Consider the following 22,456-nt stretch of genomic DNA (forward strand, 5'->3'; position numbering starts at 1 on the left):
CAGCCAGCCCTGGCAGCGCTGGAAGCCATCCCTTGCTCCCTGTGCGAGGCTCTCCCAGCCTCACAACAGTGCCGTCCATCCCATATCTGTGACAGCCAGGAGATGTCGATCATAGCCCAGCCATTTTGTGTTGGGGGTCGCTTATCTGGCTTATCTGTCCTGTAGAGCGTTGGCAGCTCTCCCTTCAAGCTGAGTGATCGAGGGCAGTGAGGCCAGGTTGTGCCGTTGTCTGGTCCCATCGCTGTGTGTGTTTCCAGCTGTAAGAGAGAAAGCCAAAGGGCAGCAGCCTTCCCCTGTGGCCAGGAGCAGCGCCTGCCTCCCAGCCTAAGGCTCTCCCAGCCTCACAACAGTGCCGTCCATCCAGTTTCTCCCTGTGGGCCAAGAATTATCCACGTTTTACCAACTCCACAGGCCCTGAGACCATGGTGGGGAATAGGTTGGGGGTAGCTTATCTGTCCTGTAGGGCGTTGACTCATTTTCCAGCTGAGGTCTGAAGGGGAGAGAGGCCAGGAGAGTGCCATGGTCTGGTCCCAAGCTGTGTGTGTCTGGCTTTAATAAGATACGGAACAACAGAGCAGCATCCCCCTGTGACCAGGGCAGCACCTGCCTCTGTGCCCGAGGGTTTTGAGCATCTCACCACGTCCGTCTGTCTCCTGTCATCCTGATGGAGTGGTCACTGCTGTCCTGGCCCGAGCGTGTCACTGTCCTGCTTGCTGTGATACTGCGGTGGGGTGTGGGTTGGGGTGATCTTACCTGTCCTGTAGGGCACGGAGAATTGTCTGGCCCAGTGCTGGAAAGGAGCGGCCAGGAGCGTGCCATGGTTTAGTTCGGTCAGTGTCCTGCAGGGTGCTGAGAGCCATTTTTAGGTGAGAGCCTGAAGAGAGAGGCAAGAGGAGCTGAGTTCCTCTGGCGGAGTTTTGTGTCCACCAGAGCTGAAGCTGAAGCAGGAGCAGGCAGCCGAGCAGCCTCCCCGTCAGCACGGGCAGCCATGGCAGGGCTGCGTGGCCGCTGGGGCCAGCATTCTGGGTTCTGGGGCCGTCCCCAGCCCTTTGTGACATGGGGCACCCCCTGCCTGCTGTGACATGGGCGCTGCTCCGGGGGGGTGGCAGCAGGTGATGCGGAGCCCAGGAGTTTCAGTGCATGGGGCATTTCTGGATGCGCCTCCTACAAGAGTCGGGAGCGTGACGGTGCAAAAGGAGCGCCGTCCCCTGGGCTTTTGTTTTGAATCAGTTTGTTTCTGGCAGTCGGGTTTGTAAGCAGGAGGTGGCCAAGCTGACTAGGAAGAAGCTGGCCTAAAGTGAGCTGTGATGGCCAGCCATGGCAAGGCTGGTACATGTGAGAAATGTGCAGGAAAGCTATGAGAGGCACTTAATCCCAAAAGGTAGAAAGCATGGTTCTCTTTGATTTCCAGCAGTGGGGCAGCCCCCACAGCAGCTCCACCTTGGGTCCAGCCCTCAGGTGTTATCCAAAGGCCTGGCTTTTGGGCCTGAGGTGTTTGTAGCAGCCTACGCTCTTCCCGGACAGTGACAACACTTTTATTTGGCTTTAAAAAAAGGGGCAGCTTCTGAGTATGGGGAGGGTTTGCCATGTGTTTTTTTTCCTGCAAAAAATTCAAAGGGAATTTTCTTGGTTTAGAAAGAAGGAAGTTGACTCTCTTGATTGAAGAGTGACAAATAATAGCATACAGAGGAAAAACAAGATGAGAATATATCACAATGAGCAACTGAGAAACATATATTCAAATCCAATTTTACTGCTTGTATACACATTTTCATGTGAACTTCTGAGTTCTTGTTCCAGTTCTTGTATGCTCCAGAAGTTGGTGTGTCACAGAACTGAGCGATGTTAAGGCATAAGCTGCCTCTAACAGGCTGTTGGCTGGTCTCGGCTCCAGTTCACTGAAAGCGGAGCACATACTCAAGTATTTTGCTGAGCTGCAGTATTTATGATTTAGAAGTGCAACAGCTATTCTGGTATTTCCAGTAAGAAGGGTCCAAGAATATCTGGTCAGCCTGAATAACCCCGAGCAATTACCAGCTGTTGCATTTGTTTGTGGAATCGCTTCACACCATTCATTAAGCATCTTCTAATGTCATGCATGAGATTTGCTGTGTTTTAGGCTTTGTCCTCAGAATTTGGGCTGTATTTTGTCCTCTGGCTCCCCTGGAAACATTGTCAGCTGATGGGAACCCAAGCAGGAACTGGCTGAGAAGACAAATTCCCTTTGTCATAACACTGTACAGTGCAATTTCTTGGTAAAAGAGATCACCATTTGTCCTACCAGCTCCCTGGCAGTAGCAGTTTACTTCTCCACCTTGAAGTATCTGATTTTGTCCTCTTACACCTATTTTATACCAGTGTAGTTTATAAGAGCCTTAGCAGACTTGTGATTTAGGCACAAACACAGCAGTGTGGTTAAACTCACCTTGATTTTAATCAGAACGAAGCCTGTACTTAAAGCTAATTTTGTACTTAGATATGCACCTGAAGATTACTTCTTCATTGATTTATGCAAGGGGGAAATTGAGCCCACAAATATGTATGGAATAAGGCAGGTATCTGTTTTTTGAGATTCTATTTCTAGTTTCCTCCTCTTTTTCCCATTTTTCTGTACTAAAATACTATCTTTTTTGGATTTCCAAAGACTTGATGATGGTGTTTTCTGTAGCTAAACTGGCGTCTCCAGACTTATGCCAACAAATTTAATCCACGTGCTTTCCCTCTTTCCTTAGCAGTCTCACTAGACCTACAGTAGCTGTTAAAGCAGTTCTGCTGCTAAAATTCTGTTTAGCTTTGCCTTTTTTTTGATATCTCTTTTGGAAAGATTGATGTCTGCAGATACTTTTCAGCTTTAAATCTTTGAGTTTCTTCAGGACTCATAATTAGAGATGATGGGGCGGTTACCTCTGTCACAGAGCCTCTGCAGGATGCCCCAGGTGTGTGCAGCCACCTCTGCTCTGTAGATGGGGTAAGAAGGGGAGCCCAAAGCCTTTCATGGCTCGCTGGTGTAGGAGCATTTTACCTGCTTTATTTCTTTGCCACAGCTCCAGTGTTTTCCAAGGTGACCAGGAGATATGCTGACGGGTGTCAATGTAAATGGTACTTTCAGCCGACTACTGCTAGGATAGCTGTCCCAGCGTCCCCTTGCTGCTAGCAAAAGAGGCCCTCTTGCTGGCAGTTGCAGTAGAGCAGCCAAGACTTGAACAAACCCAGGAATCACAAAATCACAGAATTTCTAGGTTGGAAGAGACCTCTAGGTCATCGAGTCCAACTTCTGACCTAACACTAACAAGTCCTCCACTAAAACATATCCCTAAGCTCTACATCTAAACGTCTTTTAAAGACCTCCAGGGATGGTGACTCCACCACTTCCCTGGGCAGCCCATTCCAATGCCTCACAACCCTTTCGGTAAAGAAGTTCTTCCTAACGTCCAACCTAAAACTCCCCTGGCACAACTTTAGCCCATTCCCCCTCGTCCTGTCACCAGGCATGTGGGAAAACAGACCAACCCCCACCTCACTACAGCCTCCTTTAAGGTACCTGTAGAGAGCAATAAGGTCACCCCTGAGCCTCCTTTTCTCCAGGCTGAACAAGCCCAGCTCCCTCAGCCGCTCCTCGTAGGATTTGTTCTCCAGACCCCTCACCAGCTTCGTCACCCTTTTCTGGACAGCAGTTTTTCAGTTCCTTTCCAGGGCTGGTGCTTTGCTGAGGATTTCGCTTTGTGGCTTCTCCATGCTGGTAATAAAGCCTTACTGCAGGAGGTGGGGAGTCCTTCACTGAGCCAGGTCAGCCTGCAGTCCCTCACAATCAATACCTGTGTAGAAAATAAAGATAACCTTGCCCAGCAGTCACTGGATTTAGGTAATCAGGACACTTCATTAACCTCTTCTCTTGAAGCGTATAAAAAACACGCTGCATTTCCTGTTGAGCAGTGATAGCAGGTGGCAAATATTAACCCAAAAGGTGTAACTCCGTAACAGTCCCCCTGGCACAGCACACAGTCAGTCACGCTGAGCACCCTTGTAATTCTACCCCAAAGTCTCAGTGCTTTGTACCATGCCCTTGAGCTATATGATCATATCTCTGCAAAGAGCTCCTAAAATATGAGCAGAATACGCATCGACAGCCTAACGCCCTGTGCCAGTGGCACACACTTCACCGGGTCCAGAGTGAGCAGAGGCAGCTCAGTCTGTTCCCTGCCCAAGGTCAGCGTATCGCTTATTGGCTCGGCTCTGGTCAGCAGTGGGGCCCTTACCAAACATGGGGCAGCTTCTAGATCCTTCTCACAGAAACCACCCCTATGGCCCCCTGCTACCAAAACCTTGCCACGAAAACCCACTGCAATCGTGAGGGTGGTCAAACACTGGGCAGGCTTCCTGGAGAGGTGGTTGATGCCCCGTGCCTGTCAGTGTTCACAAAAGAAGATATCCCACATAAATCAAACACAGTCTAATGCTAAAACCTATTAGGGTGTTACAGAAAATCTTCTCTAGTAAATCTGTAGAGCTGAAACATTTTCCCTAATTAAAACCAGCTGTCATCTATCCTCTAGATTTCATCAAAAGCCTGAAAGCTGTGTGAGGGCTGAACCAAAATAATTTGTGGTGAGCAGCATGCTCCTGTGCAGCTCAGTGGAGCAAGAGAGACAGGCGTAAGACGCTATCTTATTAAAACTTTGATGCAAAAATAGTACACCCTTGTGTTTGCTAGGGAAGAAGATGTAATAGCAAACTCAGACACTCTTGGAATAACAAAGCTTGGGGGAGGGGGGTCAGACTAACAGCACCAGAGTGGAGAGAAACTAATCAAAGAAACTAATCTCTTTGGTAAAAGGCAAGACGGGGGAAGAAGCCATTCCCTATTCCTTAACAGCCCTAGAGCCATTCAAGTTAAAACAAGAAATGGCTTAAAACAAATGGTTAAAACAAGAAATGGCTTCTCCATCCCATCTTCTTCCCCAGTGCATGTCTGTTTCCCGGTGGCCATTTTGTTTGAATTACACACAGGAATACACTCATCAGAAATCCTAAATGACTTTCAGAGGTTTTGCTGAGAGGAAATATTCAGCCTGCTTTGCCACTCTTAGGACCCCGTTCTTAATAATCAACAAAGTACTTCTCTTTCAAAATTTCATGTCATTCTGCCTAGTTATCTGTCCATTTAGCCTTCTTGGCCTTCTTGAAAGCAATAGGAGTTCTCTCACAGGCTCAGTGGCTTCTGAATTTAACCCTCCTTAGTCACAGCTCCTGGAACCCATACACTGAGTTCTCCTCGGCTCGGGTACCAGGTTGTACACCATGTCTCTTGCCTGAAACTGTGTTTTGTTGATGTGTCTCTGAGAACATGGCGGACAGGACTGACTTAGGGACATAACAGAGCATGACCTATTATTTCACTGCTCTGTAAAGGAGTTTTTCTCCAGAGGGACCTAAATGATACTGCAAGGTTCAGGGTCTCTCACTGTCCACAGTTATTTAAACAGCACTGCCAGCTTCCTGGCTTCCACTGGCTGTCTGTCCCATTTACTTTGATTTGTGCTTATATTTCTAAATGCTGCAGCTCCACTGGTGTGGCTCTGACCTCTGGTAGCTTGGACGCCCCAGGAGGTGCTCTGTAACCACTTCATGAGCTCAGCTGTGGTGAAATTCCTATCACGTGGAAGCTCTTGAATAAGGCTGCATGCTCTGGGGGAACATGGCTCCACAACTTCATAAATCATATCAGCAAATGGTTCAATATGCAACATGAGTAATGTTACTAGCAGATAACAACTGTCCAAAAGGGCTGTGTTAGAAATTACAAAACTTACCCATCTAGAAATATGTGCAGCCCTAAGGCTGAGGAAATATAACTGGCAAGCCTTGCTTCATCTCGGAAAGCAATAGTTTTATTTTTTACTGATAGGGGGCCAAGGCACAGAGGGTTGACATGATTTCCCAGGTCTCAGGAAATAAGCTTGAAGTTTGTGAAGTTTAAGACCAGTTTGTCACTTACAGTCCCAGAACAGACAAGATCATATTAGAACTTTTTTTCTTGGTGACACTGAAGCCTTCAGAAAGTTCAGATTCTTTCTGGTATAGTGTTTCTATATGTGACATTGATCACTATGGACAAATGGTATCACTAGACCCATACATTTGCTTGACTGACAGGGACTTTGATCAGACTGATTGCACAGTCCTCATTAATTCTGGTGTTCCCATCAGCCTTAGAGGAGGTTTTGAATTTGATGCTTCTGAATCTGAGCAGGGGCTGCTTCGGAGAGCAACTTGCACAGTAATCCAACATGCCAAGTAGTAAAAATCATTGAAATATTAAATAAATTGAGTTGTGTGGGTTTTTTTGTTTTTGTTTTTGTTTTTGTTTTTTTAATATTTTAACAGAACACTTGAATTAGACTTTTTTATTCTTGAACACGCTTTCAAAGAGAAACTGAAGAGAAATGTTTTTGGAAAATGGTAGGCAGAGTTTAAAGGCCTTTTAAATTATCTTCATGACATTTAAATCAACCCAGTGAGTTGTTTATTTCTCAACTCCATTTGCATTGCTGAAAACGCCTTTCCCTCTGACATGTTTACAGCTTGTTTTATAAAAGTGTTAAAAAGCAAAAGTGAATAAACTTTTTTTTACCAGTCTCAATGCACCTATGCAGAGACTGATTTAACCCAAAGCTAACAGGGACACATTCTCATGTACTCACAGTGTACTTTTTGCCAGTAACAACTCCCAAGAAACATTACACTGAGGAGGAAGATAGTGAGAGGGTGCAAATAGGTCACTTAATATTTTCCTAATGACATTTGTCTAAACTCCTGTTACACAGAGCTCAGTGTCATCACTTCCTCAGAAGAGAATAAGCCTGTTTGCAAAGATGCCACATTTTAGTTCATGCCCAGATTACATCTGAGTAGGACCCATTTCACTCATGTCATGTAAATATGACTTTTTAAGCATGCTGGCCACAGATTCAATTGGTTTTACTGAATAATACACCTACGGACAATATGTAACTGGGGGAGTGCAGATAGGATGACAGTGTCAGGTCCCTAAGGGCACTAATAAGCCTTAATGGCCCTGACCAGCCTCACCTCGGGCTTCCACCCACATGCATAGGACCAGCAGTGCTATTTAAGCTCAACCCCGAGGGCTTATTTCTTGCTTGAGCTGTGTAGGAGGAGTGTTGGCCTCCAGCCAAGCTCCAGCCACGTTCAGTGTGGTAATGAAGCCACCTGGTTGAGCCCATAAGCCCTGGGCTGACTTCCTGGCTTGCCCTTGGCTATCCCTGGTCCATATGTCCTTGCCTGATGTTTGTGGGACCTGATCTTAACCCTGATCTGGGGAATAACTTCTGTCCTGCCATGATATTGAGATATTGCCTCATGGTCTGTACTCGTGGTTGGGCCTGGCCACCGTCTCCATGCCCCTCCTGTTTGCCTTGCTCAGGTACTGTGGGATGGGCTGTGGCAGGTGAGGCATTTGTCCCGCTGGCTGTGGGATCCCTGTGGCTCCTAGCTGAACTTGCCTAGGGAGCAGCCCTGCTGTTCTTGCTGCTCCCTGACAAGCAACATCCTTTCCAGCTTCTGCTAAAATTGTCTTACCTGTAAGTGCTTTCTTTGCGCTGTTCCCAAGGTGTGGAGCAGAGAAGTGAAGAAAATCAGAGTGTGAAATGAGGTGTGTAGCAGAGAGAAAATTTTAAGCTTCCTTAAATGTTAACCTTTAGGCTGAGACCATCAACCTCAGGCTGAGCACCCAGATGCGACCTCAGTTACACCATCACTGCCTTTCTGCTTCCCAAGTCCCACCTGCCTGAGTTGTGTGCAATTCCAGGCAGAACCTGAAATGGCCACAAGCACACTGGAGGAGCAACCACAGGGAAATACAACATCCTTTTTCCTTCACATTGCTGATCTCAGCTCTGCAGAAATCCTTTGGGTTTCTGGATATCAAATGTTATTCCATGAACTGCACAACATGGAAATCGCTCGTGACCATGCATAGTTCATCTAGATTAGTCAGCAATTGCTGTGAATCATGATTTGTTTGATGAAATATGGATCCATTCACAAACAACTCCAGAAAGGTCAGAAATCATAAAAGACATTATTTGTGAAGGACAGCATGCCAGTTGTGGGATTACAATGTTCTGCAAAGCACTGTAGTGTCTTCAGGTGATAGTTATTAATTACTGTTAGCAGTCCTGCTGAAGTCAGATATTTTTGTTATCTTTCATAAGAATAGGAAGATTTCTGATATTAGTAAGTATACTCACCCTCTTCAGTCAATGTAATCTCTCCCAAGTAGATCTCCATGGCAGTAGTGTTTATTTGGTGAATTCAATTTTTCACACTTAGTCACAGTAGCATTTGTATGTCTTAAAGCTTGTGATTGTGTCACAGGATGTTAGAAGCAAGCCAAACTAATGTATACCAAGAACACATTCTTGCTGTTCTTTTTAACAGGTGTCGTGCCTAGCTAAATAGGCGGAAACATAGTTTAATAGTCACATTTTATTTAATTCTTCTGTTTGAGATGGGCAGGGGATGCTAACTGTAGGCTGTGGATTGAATCACTTGGCAGCTAGCACTCTTCATCTTTGCCAAAACATTTTTTCTTACATAGCAGCCCTTACATTTGAGATATGTTTGATGCTCTGTTTTATTAATGGGCAACATTGCTTCAACCAAAGCCAGACTTCTGGGAGAGAAATAGGAGTATTACAGGGTATGGACATCAACAGATTATGAGTGTCTAGTCTTACTGAAAACTTCTCTGAGGATACAGTATATTTGTAGGTAGGAAAAAGGGTGCCTATTTTGCTGAATAGCTAGAGATTAGAATAAGACAGAGAAATAAAATAAAGTATCATTGGTTTTAAAGTTAAAAAAAAAAGATTCTCCAGATAGTACAAACCAGAGAATGTTATTTCTCTGTAGTTTTCTGTGCTGTTTAATTTTATTTTCCTGACATGTATCCTATATAAGAAGGATGTATTTTGTTCCTGATATGTTTTTACTAGTTAAGAAAGTGCTACTCCTGCACACTTTTAGAGTATCAATCTTTTTGAGAGCTGCAGTGTCCCACTAAATATCGGGGTTCATCTCTTAAGCAGATCTATTAGCAGGATTAAGGCCCATCAGACCCCATCCTAAATAGGGTCAGGTGGAAACTGGTAGTGGTTTCTTGTTTGCGTGAGAATTCCTCCAAAGGAAAACCTGTTGCATTAATTGCCACCTGCAGAGCTCAGGAAGCACTCTGGCAGTATTTCAGGGTTACTCATACCCCAGCCTATAGCACGTATTAGGGTCAGGTCATATATGTTGTGAGAAAGACTGTAGTAGTCATTTAGGGGTGAGAGTCCTGCCTCTCAAGATATTAATCTGAAGAGGGATGTCTTCTAGCTTAACTATAGTATATGTAACTGTGGTAAAGACATTTTGTTTTTGAAGGATTTCCTTTAATCAGGGCCAATTTCCTTTACTCTGCAGGTCAGGTGAAGCTCCTACAGTTTTCTGTATTGTGTGAGGGAAGTAAAACAAATAGCTTGAAATTAAAAGGTACAGGACTGAAATCCTGCTGCATGTAGGTGCATTGGTGTCCACTAGAGCCCAAGTTCCAAGTTAGGGACCAGCTACCTGTGTAATGTGTGAACAAAACTGAATACACAGTAAGAGGATTCAAAAAGCCACTCTTCTGGAGAAGCAGCCATCAGCAGAAACACCAAATGACATGGAGATGTGCCTGTCTTCATTTATGAATCACGGACTCAGACACTCTCCTGAAATTAGGCCTCAAAGAGGGCAAAGAAGTGCTTTCTCATTTGATAGCCCAGCACTTACTGCTGTCACCCAAATTATGGGAAGTCCAGGTTTAAAATCTTCCTCTGAAGTGACTTGAAACCCGTGGAGGTTTTACTCATGTGGGCAGCTGAGCTCCACCTCAGCCACTCTCTCACTACTACTCAAAGGGACGGGGGAGAAAATACAATGCAAAAGGCTCAAGGATTGAGATTGGGACAGGGAGATTGCTCAACAATTATCGTCACAGGCAAAACAGACTAAGGGTAGGGAGATAGTAAGATTTATTGCCTATTACTAACAAGCTGGAGAAGTGAGAAACAAAGGAAAGAAAACAAAAATGCCTTCCTCCAACACACCCTCTTCCACCTCCTCCCCTTGAGCGGCGCAGGGGAACGGGCAATGGGAGCTGCGGTCAGACCCTGACGCTTCATCTCTGCCGCTCCTTCACGGTCCCTCTCTGCCCCTACTCCCTGTGGGGTCCCTCCCACAGGATGCCATCCCTCCTGAACTGAGCCTGCGGGGGCTGCCCACAGGCAGCAGCTCTTCAAGAACTGCTCCCACACGGCTCTGTACCACGGGGTTTATCTGTCACAAGCAAACTGCTCCAAAATGGGTCCTCCACAGGCTGTAGCTCCAGCCCGGGGCCTGCTCCATCAGGGGCTCTTCCACGGGCTGCAGCGTGGAGATCTGCTCCATGTGGGACCCATGGGCTGCAGGGGGACAGCCTGCTGCACCAGGGGCCTCTCCACAGGCTGCAGGGGCACTGCTGCTGCCTGCCTGGAGCACCTGCTGTCTTCCTTGGGGCCTGCAGGGCTGGTTCTCACTCTTTGCTCTCACAGCTACTGCTATGCAGCAGTTTTTTTCCTTTCTTAAATCTGCTCTCACAGAGGTGCAAACAGCATCGCTGATGACTGGGTTACGGCCAGCAGCAGAGCTCTTATCTAACATGGGGCAGCTTCTGGATTCTTCTCGCAGAAGCCACCTCTATCACCCCCCAGCTACCAAAACCTTGCCATGTAAACTCACTACAAAACCACACAGTCTGGAAGAGTAACCTAACTGCTTACTGCAGTGTATCTGTGAGAAGGATGGCAGGTGTCCCTTCCTTTCTTATTGTTGAAATTATTCCTTGCTGAATCATAATTAAATATTCCTTGTAGGATAGAGTGGGTGGTGATGCTTTACTGTGTTTAAGGCATTTACCAAGCAAAGATCTGAGATTCACTGAGAAATACTTCCACTTTCCTTTTCATTTTTATCAGGGATTCAGTGAGGCCCAGAATGAAATCCATAGGGGATTCCCTTGCAGCCAGATTGGAAAATCATCCCCCTTGCCCTCCACCTGTTAGTCAAGTCCAGGCACTTCTGGAAGCAGAGGCTGGTGTAGAAAGCCTCCAGCAGCTAGACCACCAGTCTGGGAGATCAGCCCATAAAAATTCACAATGAAAGAAGGATCTGGACCTGTATCACTAATAAATATGTTAACAACAGCATGGAGGCCTGTGACAGTGACTAAGGAGGTATCAGTGATGCATATACAGTGCCAAATCAGTCCCATTGTTTCCTTTGAAATATGCAATACAAATGCTTGTTCTTGTGTTTGGGAGTTCCCTCTGCCCCCATGGGGCAGCTCCCTGTTCGGTGTGTTTGGGTTTTTTGGACAGCGTGTTTGGATACCCAGCTCCGTCCATGGTGGAGAAGGGAGAAGGCCCTGCTGCCAAACAAAGGCCTGTGAGTCCTGCTGGGTGCTGCAAAGGGTATGCCCTGAAATACCAGCATATGAGACTCATTTCACCACCTGCTTGCTATCCCTGTGCGACCATGCAGATCTCTTTACTGTTTGGTTTGGGGTTTCCTTCTCCCTATGTCTCCTCTGAATGCCCTTGGCATACCAGTGTGCTCCAGGCAGCTCAAACCATTACATGTAACTCCCTTGAAAAATAATAATATGCTTTAATTTTTAGCATCATATGTGAATGTAAGAACCGATGAATGTGGTTTATGGATAAATTATTCTATTAGGCAGAAAACATTGTTTGTTAACTACTGGGAGAGTGGTTGAGCAGTGGCACAGGTTGCCCAGGGAGGTTCTGGAGCTTCCATCCCAGAGGTATTCAGACCCTGCTTGGTACTGTCCTGAGAAGCCTGCTCTGGGTGACAGGGGCTGGACTAGACGATCTCCAGAGGCCCCTTCCAACTTCAACTATTCTGTGAAACAAAGAGCTCATCACAAGGTCCTTTTTAAACTGTTCCATAATTGCTAAGTCTAAATGGCATAATAATAGCTTTTTACTTTATAAAAGATTTTTCTTTTGCATCCATAAACAGCGTTTTGGGAATAGATAATTTGTATTGTTCCGTGTTGTCTGTGAGCCAATAATAGCTGTGCAGACAAAAATCAGAGGGCATTCTTTTGTAAAAGTTGTCAAAATAATAATGTACTACACAGTAATGGGAGGAAAACTTGCATATTAATGATTTGTGAATTTTCTAGGCCTCTGAGATAATTTGTACTAATTAGCAATCATGTGTTTTTCCAATTTAGTGATTTACATATTTTACCTTTGAAATAACTCTAAAACTTCTTTTTAGCTGTGCGTCTTTGAAACGGAAAATGCAGAAGCCTGGGCTGATTAGGACATTACTGTCAGAGAAAGTTATGACTACAAAAAACAAGGCAAATTGTTTTTTTGTAGCAGTTCCAGAATTTTTTCAGCAAAGCAATCCCAGATCAGCCTGAATTACAAAGTTTGTTTTTATTAATGTAAGATGACCTTCTTTAAGTGGAACAAAATGTCAGGATGGCTAATAAATTACCTGCTCAACCTAAATCTAAATGAACTAATTCAAGGTATGGCTATGGGTAACTTAGGACTTAAAAATATGCTAATTTAGGATTTCCTTCCATGAGCAAGATTTGATGGTTTAGATAAAGGATCCTGAGATAAAGCAGCAACCCTTTCTCTCTGGAAGACCATACGGGTATCTTCTTTAAAAGGCAGTTATCTTGGGTGTCTGTGAAATGGGAGGGATTAACATTTATTCCATGATACGTCTCACACACAGACTGATGAAAGAAAATGATTTCCAATAAAAAAACAAAACTAAAATGAAGTAGCTTTGTGCATCACTGATCCCAGAATGATAAGATGCAATACAGTTAAGGTTGCTCTAATTTATGCCGTCTAGAGGACATCATGTGATGGAGATCATATGAGCACCATGTGTTCCTATCACACCTGGTTTTATTTCCACTACACCTTATGCCCATGGTGCCAATGGTGCAGAATAAGAAAGAGGAATTGTTGTGGGTTGCTTTATTTTGTTTTTCAGTTCAAATTTGTGAGAGATTTCTGAGTGGCAGAGGAATCCCTAAGTGCCAGAACAAGCTGTGCCTGGGTTACAGGCATCAGCCAGTCCACTTTAATTAGCAAATCCTTCCAGTGACCAGGAGAATCACCTGGGGTGCAGTATTGTCAAAGGCACTTCTGGGTATGAGCTTGAAAGCATCTTCTGACCCTTGCTGCTATGATCAACTACCCCTGAGCCCTTCCTGGCACAGGTTTACTTCACTTGCTTGTTAAAATCTCACTAACACAGATGCCACAGTCTAGGCAGCCTGCTCCCGTGCTTCACACTGCTACCATTAAAAACCCATTTTTCACCTAAATATGCCTGCCTGCAATTTAAATCCATTATTCATTGTATTACATGTAGCGAGCATGGAGAGGAATTTATTACTTCCCCTTCCCTGCCTGCATACAACGCACACTGCCTGGCATGTGTTTCTCATGAGTGAAGCAAAAAAAAAAAAACACAGAAAATTCATGAATCACAAACGTTTTTTCACAGCCGTTTCTTTACACAAAAATAAAAAATAAAAATATCAGAGACTCCAGGGGAAGAGAAATGTTTCTTTCAATCCATTTAAAGCTTACCCAGTCCTACATTTAGCTGACGCTTTCCCCGCAATAGCAGGAGAGCTTTTTAACTCACATTTAGTTACATGTCTTTATAAATCATCTTTACCCAGTTAAAAGAAAGATGCAAAAAGAGACGATAAAATCCTGCCACAGAGACCCTGCTCTCAAAGCCCAGCTCCAGGTTGCTAGGTGAGAGCTGGGTGCGTCCTGCTCAGAGCAGGACAAAGTCCCCCAGGTTTGCAGGGGGGAGACCTTCACACTTCTCCCAGAGTCCACACAGGGAACAAAAATGCTGTGTTGATGTACAATATGAGGGACTCTCTGTTTCATCATAAGCATTAAGACAACTCTGAGGCAGGCTGAGTGTTATTTTTCTACCAGCCACGTCCAAAAGATGTGCTGAATGGTAATGCTTGTGAAATGGAAGGGATCTGTGAGCATGTGAAGTGGTGAAGCCTGGCTCCCAGGGCATCTGCAGCTGCCTACTGACCGATTACAATGTCTGAGAAGCCAGTGCCTCTCCCACAGCCCACCTCCGTGCTGGGCACTGCTTCTAATGAGACTTTGGGGAACTTGGAGTTCTCTGCAGGATTCAGTACATGAGAAGATGGTTCTTACTGGTTCTTACAGCTTAAGCATTTCCACTGGGGGTTATCAGGATAATGAGCAAAAACAGGGGATCAGACTTTGAGATAAAATAACGAAGGGTCTGGAGGGCAAGACACACGAGGAGTGGCTGGGGTCCCTTGGTTTGTTCAGCCCAGAGGCTGAGGGGAGGCCTCATGGCGGCCTGCAGCTCCCTCATGAGGAGGGGCAGGCGCTGAGCTCTGCTCTCTGGGGACAGCGACAGGACCCAAGGGAACGGCATGGAGCTGGGACAGGGGAGGGTCAGGCTGGGGGTTAGGGAAAGGTTCTGCACCCAGAGGGTGGTCAGGCACTGGGACGGGCTCCCAGGGAAGCAGTCATGGCACTGAGCCTGTTGGAGCTCAAGAAGTGTTTGGACAACGCTCTCAGATGCATGATCTGAGTTTTGGGTGGTCCTGTGTGGAGCCAGGAGTTGGCCTTAATGATTTTTCTAGGTCCCTTCCAACTCAGGTTATTCTATGATTCTAATGTATTTGTTCTTGAATCTTGTTCTGAATAACAATCAGCATTTATTTTAAGTGGTAGAGGGATTATAATATTTTAAAATATTGTTTTGTTTTTGATTTTTTATTTTTTTTTTGCATCACAACACTTGATTTTGATAAAAACATGATCTTTGAATTTTATTGCCAAACTTCCTGGTTTAAACACCAGCATTCTCCTGTGGTGGATGTCTCTGGGGAAAGGAATGTCGTTTTAGGGCCTCCTTACCAATCCTGGAGTTGGGAATCCCAAATAAGCTTTGGCACCCACGCTCTTTGTAGCTTTTGGTACTTGGAACTTGTATTCAGGGTCACACAAGTGCTCAGAAGTTGCTAAACAAGAGTTTTAAGGGGTGTTTCTCGGTTTACCACATCTTCTGGATGGTTTGCCATGAAATTGCTGGCTAGCTCTCTGTCAAAGACTGATGCATTTAGTCACAGCCTTAAATGCCAAGGACATTTCTTCAAAATGGAATTTCTTAATGTTCACTGAAATATTTTATTCCAAAAGATAGCTGCTGTTCTTATGACAGACCCCACATGACAGACCTTCCTCACTGCACTCTCTATTGTGGGGACACAGGCCCTGTGCAGATGAATGAATGTGCTTCATTTAAGTACAAGAAAAGCATCTGCTTGAATGATTTACCTGATCAAGAGTCTCATGCTTAGACTACAAAATTGCTTCAGACTCATAAAAATCTGTGCTCTCTTGAGTATCTTACTGTGTTGTAAGCAGACACACGTTACACAGAAAGAAAAGCCAACCTGCAGCCATTCCAAATCACCAGGAGAAATAAGTTAAAGGTGTTACAGATCAGAGAAAAAGTACAGGCTGTTGCAGACAGAACACTTTCAGGTCCACTTTGTCATCTCTGTGTTTGGGCAGGTGGTAGGTTTGAAATGAACGGCAGAAAGGAGGTTGGGAGGGACGTTTTGTCCCAGGAGGAGGACGTGGTCTCTAGAAACAGCAGGGTAACAGAGCAACTGCCACGAGTCTGGTCTGCTAATGAGTTGGTTTGAGCGACAACGCATAAAGGGGGGATGTAAAAATGGGTTTGTACCAGTTTCTACCCATCTGGACTTCTGTACTCCCTCTTTAAGACACTTCTGGAATCTGCAGCAAAGTACGTTGGGTTTTCAATGACAGAGAAACGTGGCAGACACCCCTGGTGCGGCCAGGGAAGAAGGACCAGCCTGCAGTGCAGGTTTCTCTTGGCATCAGATGGAAGAAATGTGGTTTCACAGGATGAAGAAAAAATCAAATACTTTCCCCAGAAGCTCAGAGCAGGTCCTTTGCATCTACAGCCTGTAACTCACTACCTTAGGTATCAAAGGAGACCTGGGAACTGTTACCATTTGTAAGTCTGCTCCTAAGCCTAAAGCAAGCATGACATTTAGCCAGCAATTTGTGCTGTCTGCAGTCACGGTCTGTGTAATCCAGGCATGCACACCTACTGCGAGATCGCACAGGGCATCTCTGAAAAAGATTCGTAAGAGATTCTGCAGGGAAGCCCCCAGCCTTTCTTCTTGCTGCCACAGGAGTATAAACACAACAGGGATAATCTGGCCTCTCCAAATTAGTACTCGTTAACTACCATTGATAATCTAGTACACTGGGGAAAATATCACCTGGAGCATTCCCATTTCCCAGCTGCTCACAGCTGCTCCTCACCATCATTCTTATCAGGTCTGCTCCTCTTCCTCACATCATTGTGGGATTACAGTGTCATTACATTACACTGTACTTATAAAAGGAATTGCAGTGTGTTTCAGCCATGGTGCCTTTTCGTGCTCTCAGCCACATCCTGTAAGTGGATTGTATTTTCTGCCATCAGCCTTTTAACATGGCTGCATAATTCCTCCAGATTTTCTAAGGTCCAAAATGTGATCAAAAGTCAGTGGCACAAGTCCCGTTGGCTTCCTCAGGAATCTTGTCAAGCTGCAACATTACCGTGCAGCCACTTTGGGCAATCAGGTTCCCAAACTCACGTTGAACTATCCCCAAAAGTCAAGCTGTTCAGGAACATTGGTTCCAACTCACTCCGTTGATCTTCCTTAATGAGTCAGCTCTGGAAGAAGACAAACTACTTCTGTAGCTTGATAGACCTTGAAGTTGCAGTCATGTCAGTTTGGGGTTTTTCTTTAATTTAACTATAGTTATTTACCAGGGCCTCTGTAGTAAGGAGTCTGCAAAACAATTAGATTAACAATTAGATTAACAATTCATAACGATTCTGTATGCCACAGAATATCAGGGGTATTTCTGCGTGTCATGGTTGATATGCATCTCTTGAGTGATGTCGATACTGTGAAGATCGTTTTTGCTTTGCTAGTCATGAAAAGAGGAAAATATTTTTGTCTCCAGATCTAGTTCTGTTGATTTCCATTATAGGCAGAGAGGGGCACCCCTAATAGGAACAGAGCTTTGGCACATAACGTTATCAGTCCTCAATTGATGAGGTTCTCCATTCAAACTGTGGGTGCACAGTGACACCTTCTGGAGGCCTGTAATGAGAGATACTTGAGCAGCTTCCCTCATTCCTAAACACAAATTTTACATGTAGAAGCTAATCCTTTTCTGGTCAACATTTTGCACAGCTTTTTGGCACGAGATCTGTAATGTCATCGGGACATATAGTAGCAGAACATTGTCCTGATGGGAGAATTTTCTTCAAAAATCAACCCAAAAGTGTAGGGTTTTTTAATGATCACAAAAAATTCAAATGTTTACGCAAGAAACAAATGAAAAAAAAAAATAGAGGATAGATTTAGTGATGTATGTTAACTGTGTGATAAAAAAAAATGGTATTACATTCTTAACTCTTTATTGATACAGATAAGGAAAGAGAGTCAGACAAAATATAGGGTAGGGGGACAGCAATTTGCGAACAGGAAATGAAATGAATGGCGTAGATTCTTGCTGCAATCTTGCTTCAGCAAAGATTTCATTTTAATGTGTGTTATATTGCAGTTTCTAACTAGACACTCTTTGCCCAGGCTGCTGACTTCCTGGGTAGTCTGCCTGCCAGTCTGCCAGGATCTCTGAGTCACGGAGGATTTTAAGCCCGTGAGTTGTGCCACAGACCTCGGTCTGAGGGCTCGCAAACCCCACAGTGCCTGCATGCATCAGCTGGACAGGGGCCAGAATGGGAAGCGGAGCATCACTGAGCCGACTGTGATGCTCCTATGCCTGGCATTCGGTCCCATTACTGGAAAATAACTCCTTATTTCTAATATTTTATTCCAGCTCAAAGATTACTTCTCCTTAAGCTTCCTGTTGCTTAGAAGCAACAAAGATGTGATATGTAGGAGTGGAAAAGGAACAGGGCTGTGTTTGGAGACAGCAGAGGCTGATTTCCAGCCTTCCCGAGACAACACAGTAGGTGCTAACTGATATGGATACTCGGAGACCCACTGAACCCAAATAGGCTTGTGATTCACACCCGCTGTGGGCTGACTCTTTGGTTTCCAAAGAGAGTTCCCCTGATGTATCTGGAGAAATCTGTTTTGCCACTATCTAAAACGACACAGTCTTTACAGATTCAGAAGTAAACTGCATAGAGAGCCACGTCTTCCCACAGTGGTCTGCACTTTTGGCAAAAGAGTAGCACTATGTAAAAGTAATCATTGTGTAGCAGAAAGAAATAAAGGCTGACAGTTCTGGCAGGACATCCATCTAGGCCCAGCCAACCCTGGGAAAATACATTGCCCTAGAAAAGTACCTTATGGAGCTGTAATCATTAGCAAAGTGTTAAGCAGAGCCATCAATAGCAAGCAGTTCTGGATGCACCGAGATCTAAGCCAAGTCCAACCATTACAATGGCTTTTCAAGCATGAGTTAATGCAATTGCCTAACCTAATGCAATCCCAGGTTTTAGCACAAGACCTCGAGGAAAATTCATCCTCCGGCAAAAGCCTAAGAGAAACCCTATGATTTACATATCTCCTACTGAGCGTTACACTCTAACAGTGTAAATGAAATAGCCTTGGGAGAAACTTCTCCCCAGTGTGAGTTTCACACGTGGACTCACACCAAATCAGTTCTGCTGGAGAATTAATGCATTGCTGTTAATGTTTATAACACATCAAGTACTAACGTGCAGTGCCTGCACGTAAGATGGTTCCTTTAAGGACTGCTCCGTGCAGCTCTATAGTTTGTTATACATGTTTGAAGACCCTGGTTTATTTTTGCCTCTAGTCAGCCTTGAACCTAAATCTTCTCTTTCAAGTTATCTACTAACACATCCATTAGCAGATCCATGCTTACACCTGTCAGTGACTAATGTTGAAAGAATGCAAATATTAAAAAGTTAAAGAACGAATATCACTAGGAATACATTCACCACAAAATATGTTTACTTCAAATGATCTTTTTAAATTACATATATATATATTTACATTTTTGTTTTCATTAAGGAACAAAATAAAGCAAATACTAGAACATTGCTGATATTTAAAATAAATAAATAAATAAATACTAAGTGGAGAGTTCAACTAAAGTCCCTGGAAAGTCATTTTACTTCTGAAAATATCTCCTCTCCCCAAAAAGCCTATTGGTTCTCAAAGTGATTTGCAGCAAGAGCACTTTCATGTTGATGAAAACAGACAAAAATGGCTCCTCGCTTGCTGTTTGAATCGCTCACTAATTCACTATGAATTGGCTCTACTCTACAGTCCAGAAACTCCCTATTTCACAATCTAAGTGAGCAGGAAGCAGTAAAATAGATTAGCACTCATAAAGCCACCAGGCTACCTGCTCCTTCACGTAAAAATGTGGAAACCCTCTCCTTGGGCAAGGAGCAGAAGCTGAAGTGCGAGGCCCAGCAATCTGTCTGAACACCTTAAAGCAAAGCAAGACAAAAAAAAAAAAAAAAAAAAAAAAAAAAGGTTTTTGACATTATGTCACCCATTGAACTGTGATTGCCAGAATGTTGAAATACAATAATGTTATTAAAAAATAGATGTGTTCTATTTTGCCTTTATCGTAACCCATTCTTAACATTTTCAATGGAAACAAATTTCTTTAAAAAGTTACTGTTTAGGTTTGTGGTAACTGAGGTTTCTTCATTCCCACAAATACTCAGAAAAGTCTAATATATATATATATATAACTTAATGCCTTACATAGTAGCTAATATCAATATTGAAATCAAATTGTGATTTGCTATTTACCTTGCATATTACAAAAAGAGGTGCCACGATGTGGGATTAGGAGGTACTTTCATTAAACCCACAGTTCGTGTGTCAACCAAGAATTGTCCATAGGATATTTTTTGTAACAAAATCAAGGCCCAGTTGGGGCCAGTGCTCCCAGCTGGGTTGACAGGGTGTCCGCGTTTCCCTTCTTCTCTGTCCTGGTGAAGGTGAATGAACCTGTGCAAAGTGGGGCAGCAGCGGGGACTCGGAGTACAGCTTCAGATGCTCATGCAGAGCAAGCAACTCCGATGGCTGGGGGAATTTTCTTCCCCTATGCATGTGAGAAATTCACACTAGGGAGAAGGGGCGCTATCTTTTTACACAAAGCCATGTGCTGTCACTATGCACTATTCCTGTTGAAGTAACACCTTTAATATGGTGTTAGGTGACCATGACCCTCCTAAGAGATACGTGAAGGATGGGGCAAGACCATGCCTCCCAAAGGGTCACGCTGTGCCAGCACTTGCTGAAACACTCCTGATAGTGCTTTGAAAGCCACCTGAGACCAGAGCCTAGGGCGGTGACCGCCCTTCGCAGCCGAATGGCTCAGAGCTGGGTTCAGACACCAGTGGTGTAGCAGGTGATTTGCTCTGGATCCCAGGACACAGGAGGAACCACCATGGCACACCTGCTGCGTCTCTCTTCCCTTTTCCCCGCCAAGGAGCGAGGCAGGATCTTGCAATCCCAACCAGCAGGCCTGGCTCGGCTGGGGACGGTGCCATCACCGTGGGAAGGAAGGGCTGTCTTTACACCGGGCAGGCGATGCCAGGAGAAGGGCTGTGGGCCAGGAACAGGGAAGATATTCTGGGACGGGCTGAAACGGAGCCCAGCGTCGGGAAAGGCAGAAATCGCTGCCAGGGAACAGGGCAAAGCCTGAGCCTGGCACGGCTCCGCCGGGCTGGGGGGGAGCGCGGCCTGCAGGACCCTGGAGAGCGGCAGGGCCCGGCTGCGGCTGGCGGGGACCTCCTGGTCTTGTTTTTTGTATTTGACTTTATTATTTATTTTACTTTATTATTTAATTTTATTTTACTTTTTTCCCTTCCCTTCCCTTCCCTTCCCTTCCCTTCCCTTCCCTTCCCTTCCCTTCCCTTCCCTTCCCTTCCCTTCCCTTCCCTTCCCTTCCCTTCCCTTCCCTTCCCTTCCCTTCCCCCTTTCACTTCCTTTTCCCTTTCTTTTCCCTTTCCCTTTCCCTTCCCCTTCCCCTTCCCCTTTCCTTTCCCTTTCTTTTCCCTTCCCCTTTCTTTTCCCTTTCCCTTTCCCTTTTCTTTCCCTTTCTTTTCCTTTTTCCTTTCCTTTCCCTTCCTTTTCCTTTTCCCTTTCCTTTCCCTTTCCTTTCCCTTTTTTTCCCCTTTTCCTTTCCCTTTCCCTTCCTTTTCCCTTTTCCTTTTCCTTTCCCTTTCCTCTCCCTTCTTTTTCCCTTCCCTTTCCCTTTCCCTTCCCCTTCCCCTTCATCTTCCCTTTCCCTTTCCTTTCCCTTCCTTTCCCCTTCCCTTCCCCTTCCCCTTCCCCTTCCCCTTCCCATTCCCTTCCCTTTATTTTCATTTCATCCTCCCGGGGCTCCCCGTCCTCCCACCACCCCTCAGACCCGCACCACGCCAGAGGGTCTCCCTTAGACACCAGGCTGCACAGGACACCCACCTACCCCCAAAAAACCCCCCCAATCCCACACTATCCCCTCTCCCCCCCTCCCCTCATCCCCCTCACCCCTCCCCACCCCTTCCCCCTTCCCCCTGAGCCTGGGGGCGGGGAGGGGAGGATGGGGGGGGGGGGGGGGGGCGTGTGGCGGGCGGGGAGCCGCAGCCCTGCGGTGCCTTAAAACACGGCGGCGGCGCCGGGGCCGCTTTTTGGAAACGGCGGCGGCGGCGGTGGGGGTGTGGGGGGGGGAAGATCCCAGCCCCGGGGCCGGCCCCATGGTGGCTCCCCCCGCGCCCCCTCCCCGCGCTGGGCGCCGCTGAAGCCCCAGCGGGACCCGCCCCGGCCGCATGCGCGGGGCCGCGGAGCCGCCGCCGGCAGCGGGCGCGGAGCCCGGAGCCGCCGCCGCTGCCACCGCCAGCACCGGAGGGGAAGGGGCCAAGGCCGCCCCGCGGGGCCCCGCCGGCAGCGACCCCGTGAGTAGCGAGCGGGGCGCGGAGCCCCCGCACACCCCACACACCCCACACACCCCGACCCCTCCCCGCCATGGGGCGCTGCCCCCGGCCCCGCGCAGCGACCCCTGGCGGCTGGGGGCGGCACTGCACGGCCGGGAGGAGGAGGAGGAGGAGGAGGAGGAGGAGGAGGTGGGGGAGGAAGGAGAGAGGGGAGGGGGGTTTGGGGTGGGTGCTGCTGGTACCGGGCGTCCTTCCCCTGGGGGTGTTAGGCTGGATGTGGTGCTCAGGGATGGGGTTCAGGGGAGGAAAAGGGGTAGGGGGT

At 46.1% G+C, this 22,456-nt stretch overlaps 1 protein-coding gene across 2 annotated transcripts in view; it reads left to right on the forward strand.

Annotated features, from left to right (window-relative positions):
• RGS20 (regulator of G protein signaling 20) overlaps nucleotides 1–22,456 on the forward strand; it is a gene marked incomplete at its 5' end in the record, with an annotated part of 45,627 nt that overhangs the window by 4,329 nt on the left and 18,842 nt on the right. The window contains one exon of one of the 2 annotated variants that reach the window (XM_084511881.1): nucleotides 21,884–22,155. The exons of the other annotated variant lie outside the window; for it this stretch is intronic. Within the exon in view, the coding sequence (XP_084368007.1) occupies nucleotides 22,030–22,155 (126 nt within the window). Of the gene's footprint in view, nucleotides 1–21,883; nucleotides 22,156–22,456 lie in introns of those variants that run through there. 2 annotated transcript variants of the gene reach the window in all.

Source organism: Aythya ferina (genome assembly GCF_964211825.1).
Source record: "Aythya ferina genome assembly, chromosome: 2".
Lineage (NCBI taxonomy): Eukaryota > Metazoa > Chordata > Aves > Anseriformes > Anatidae > Aythya > Aythya ferina.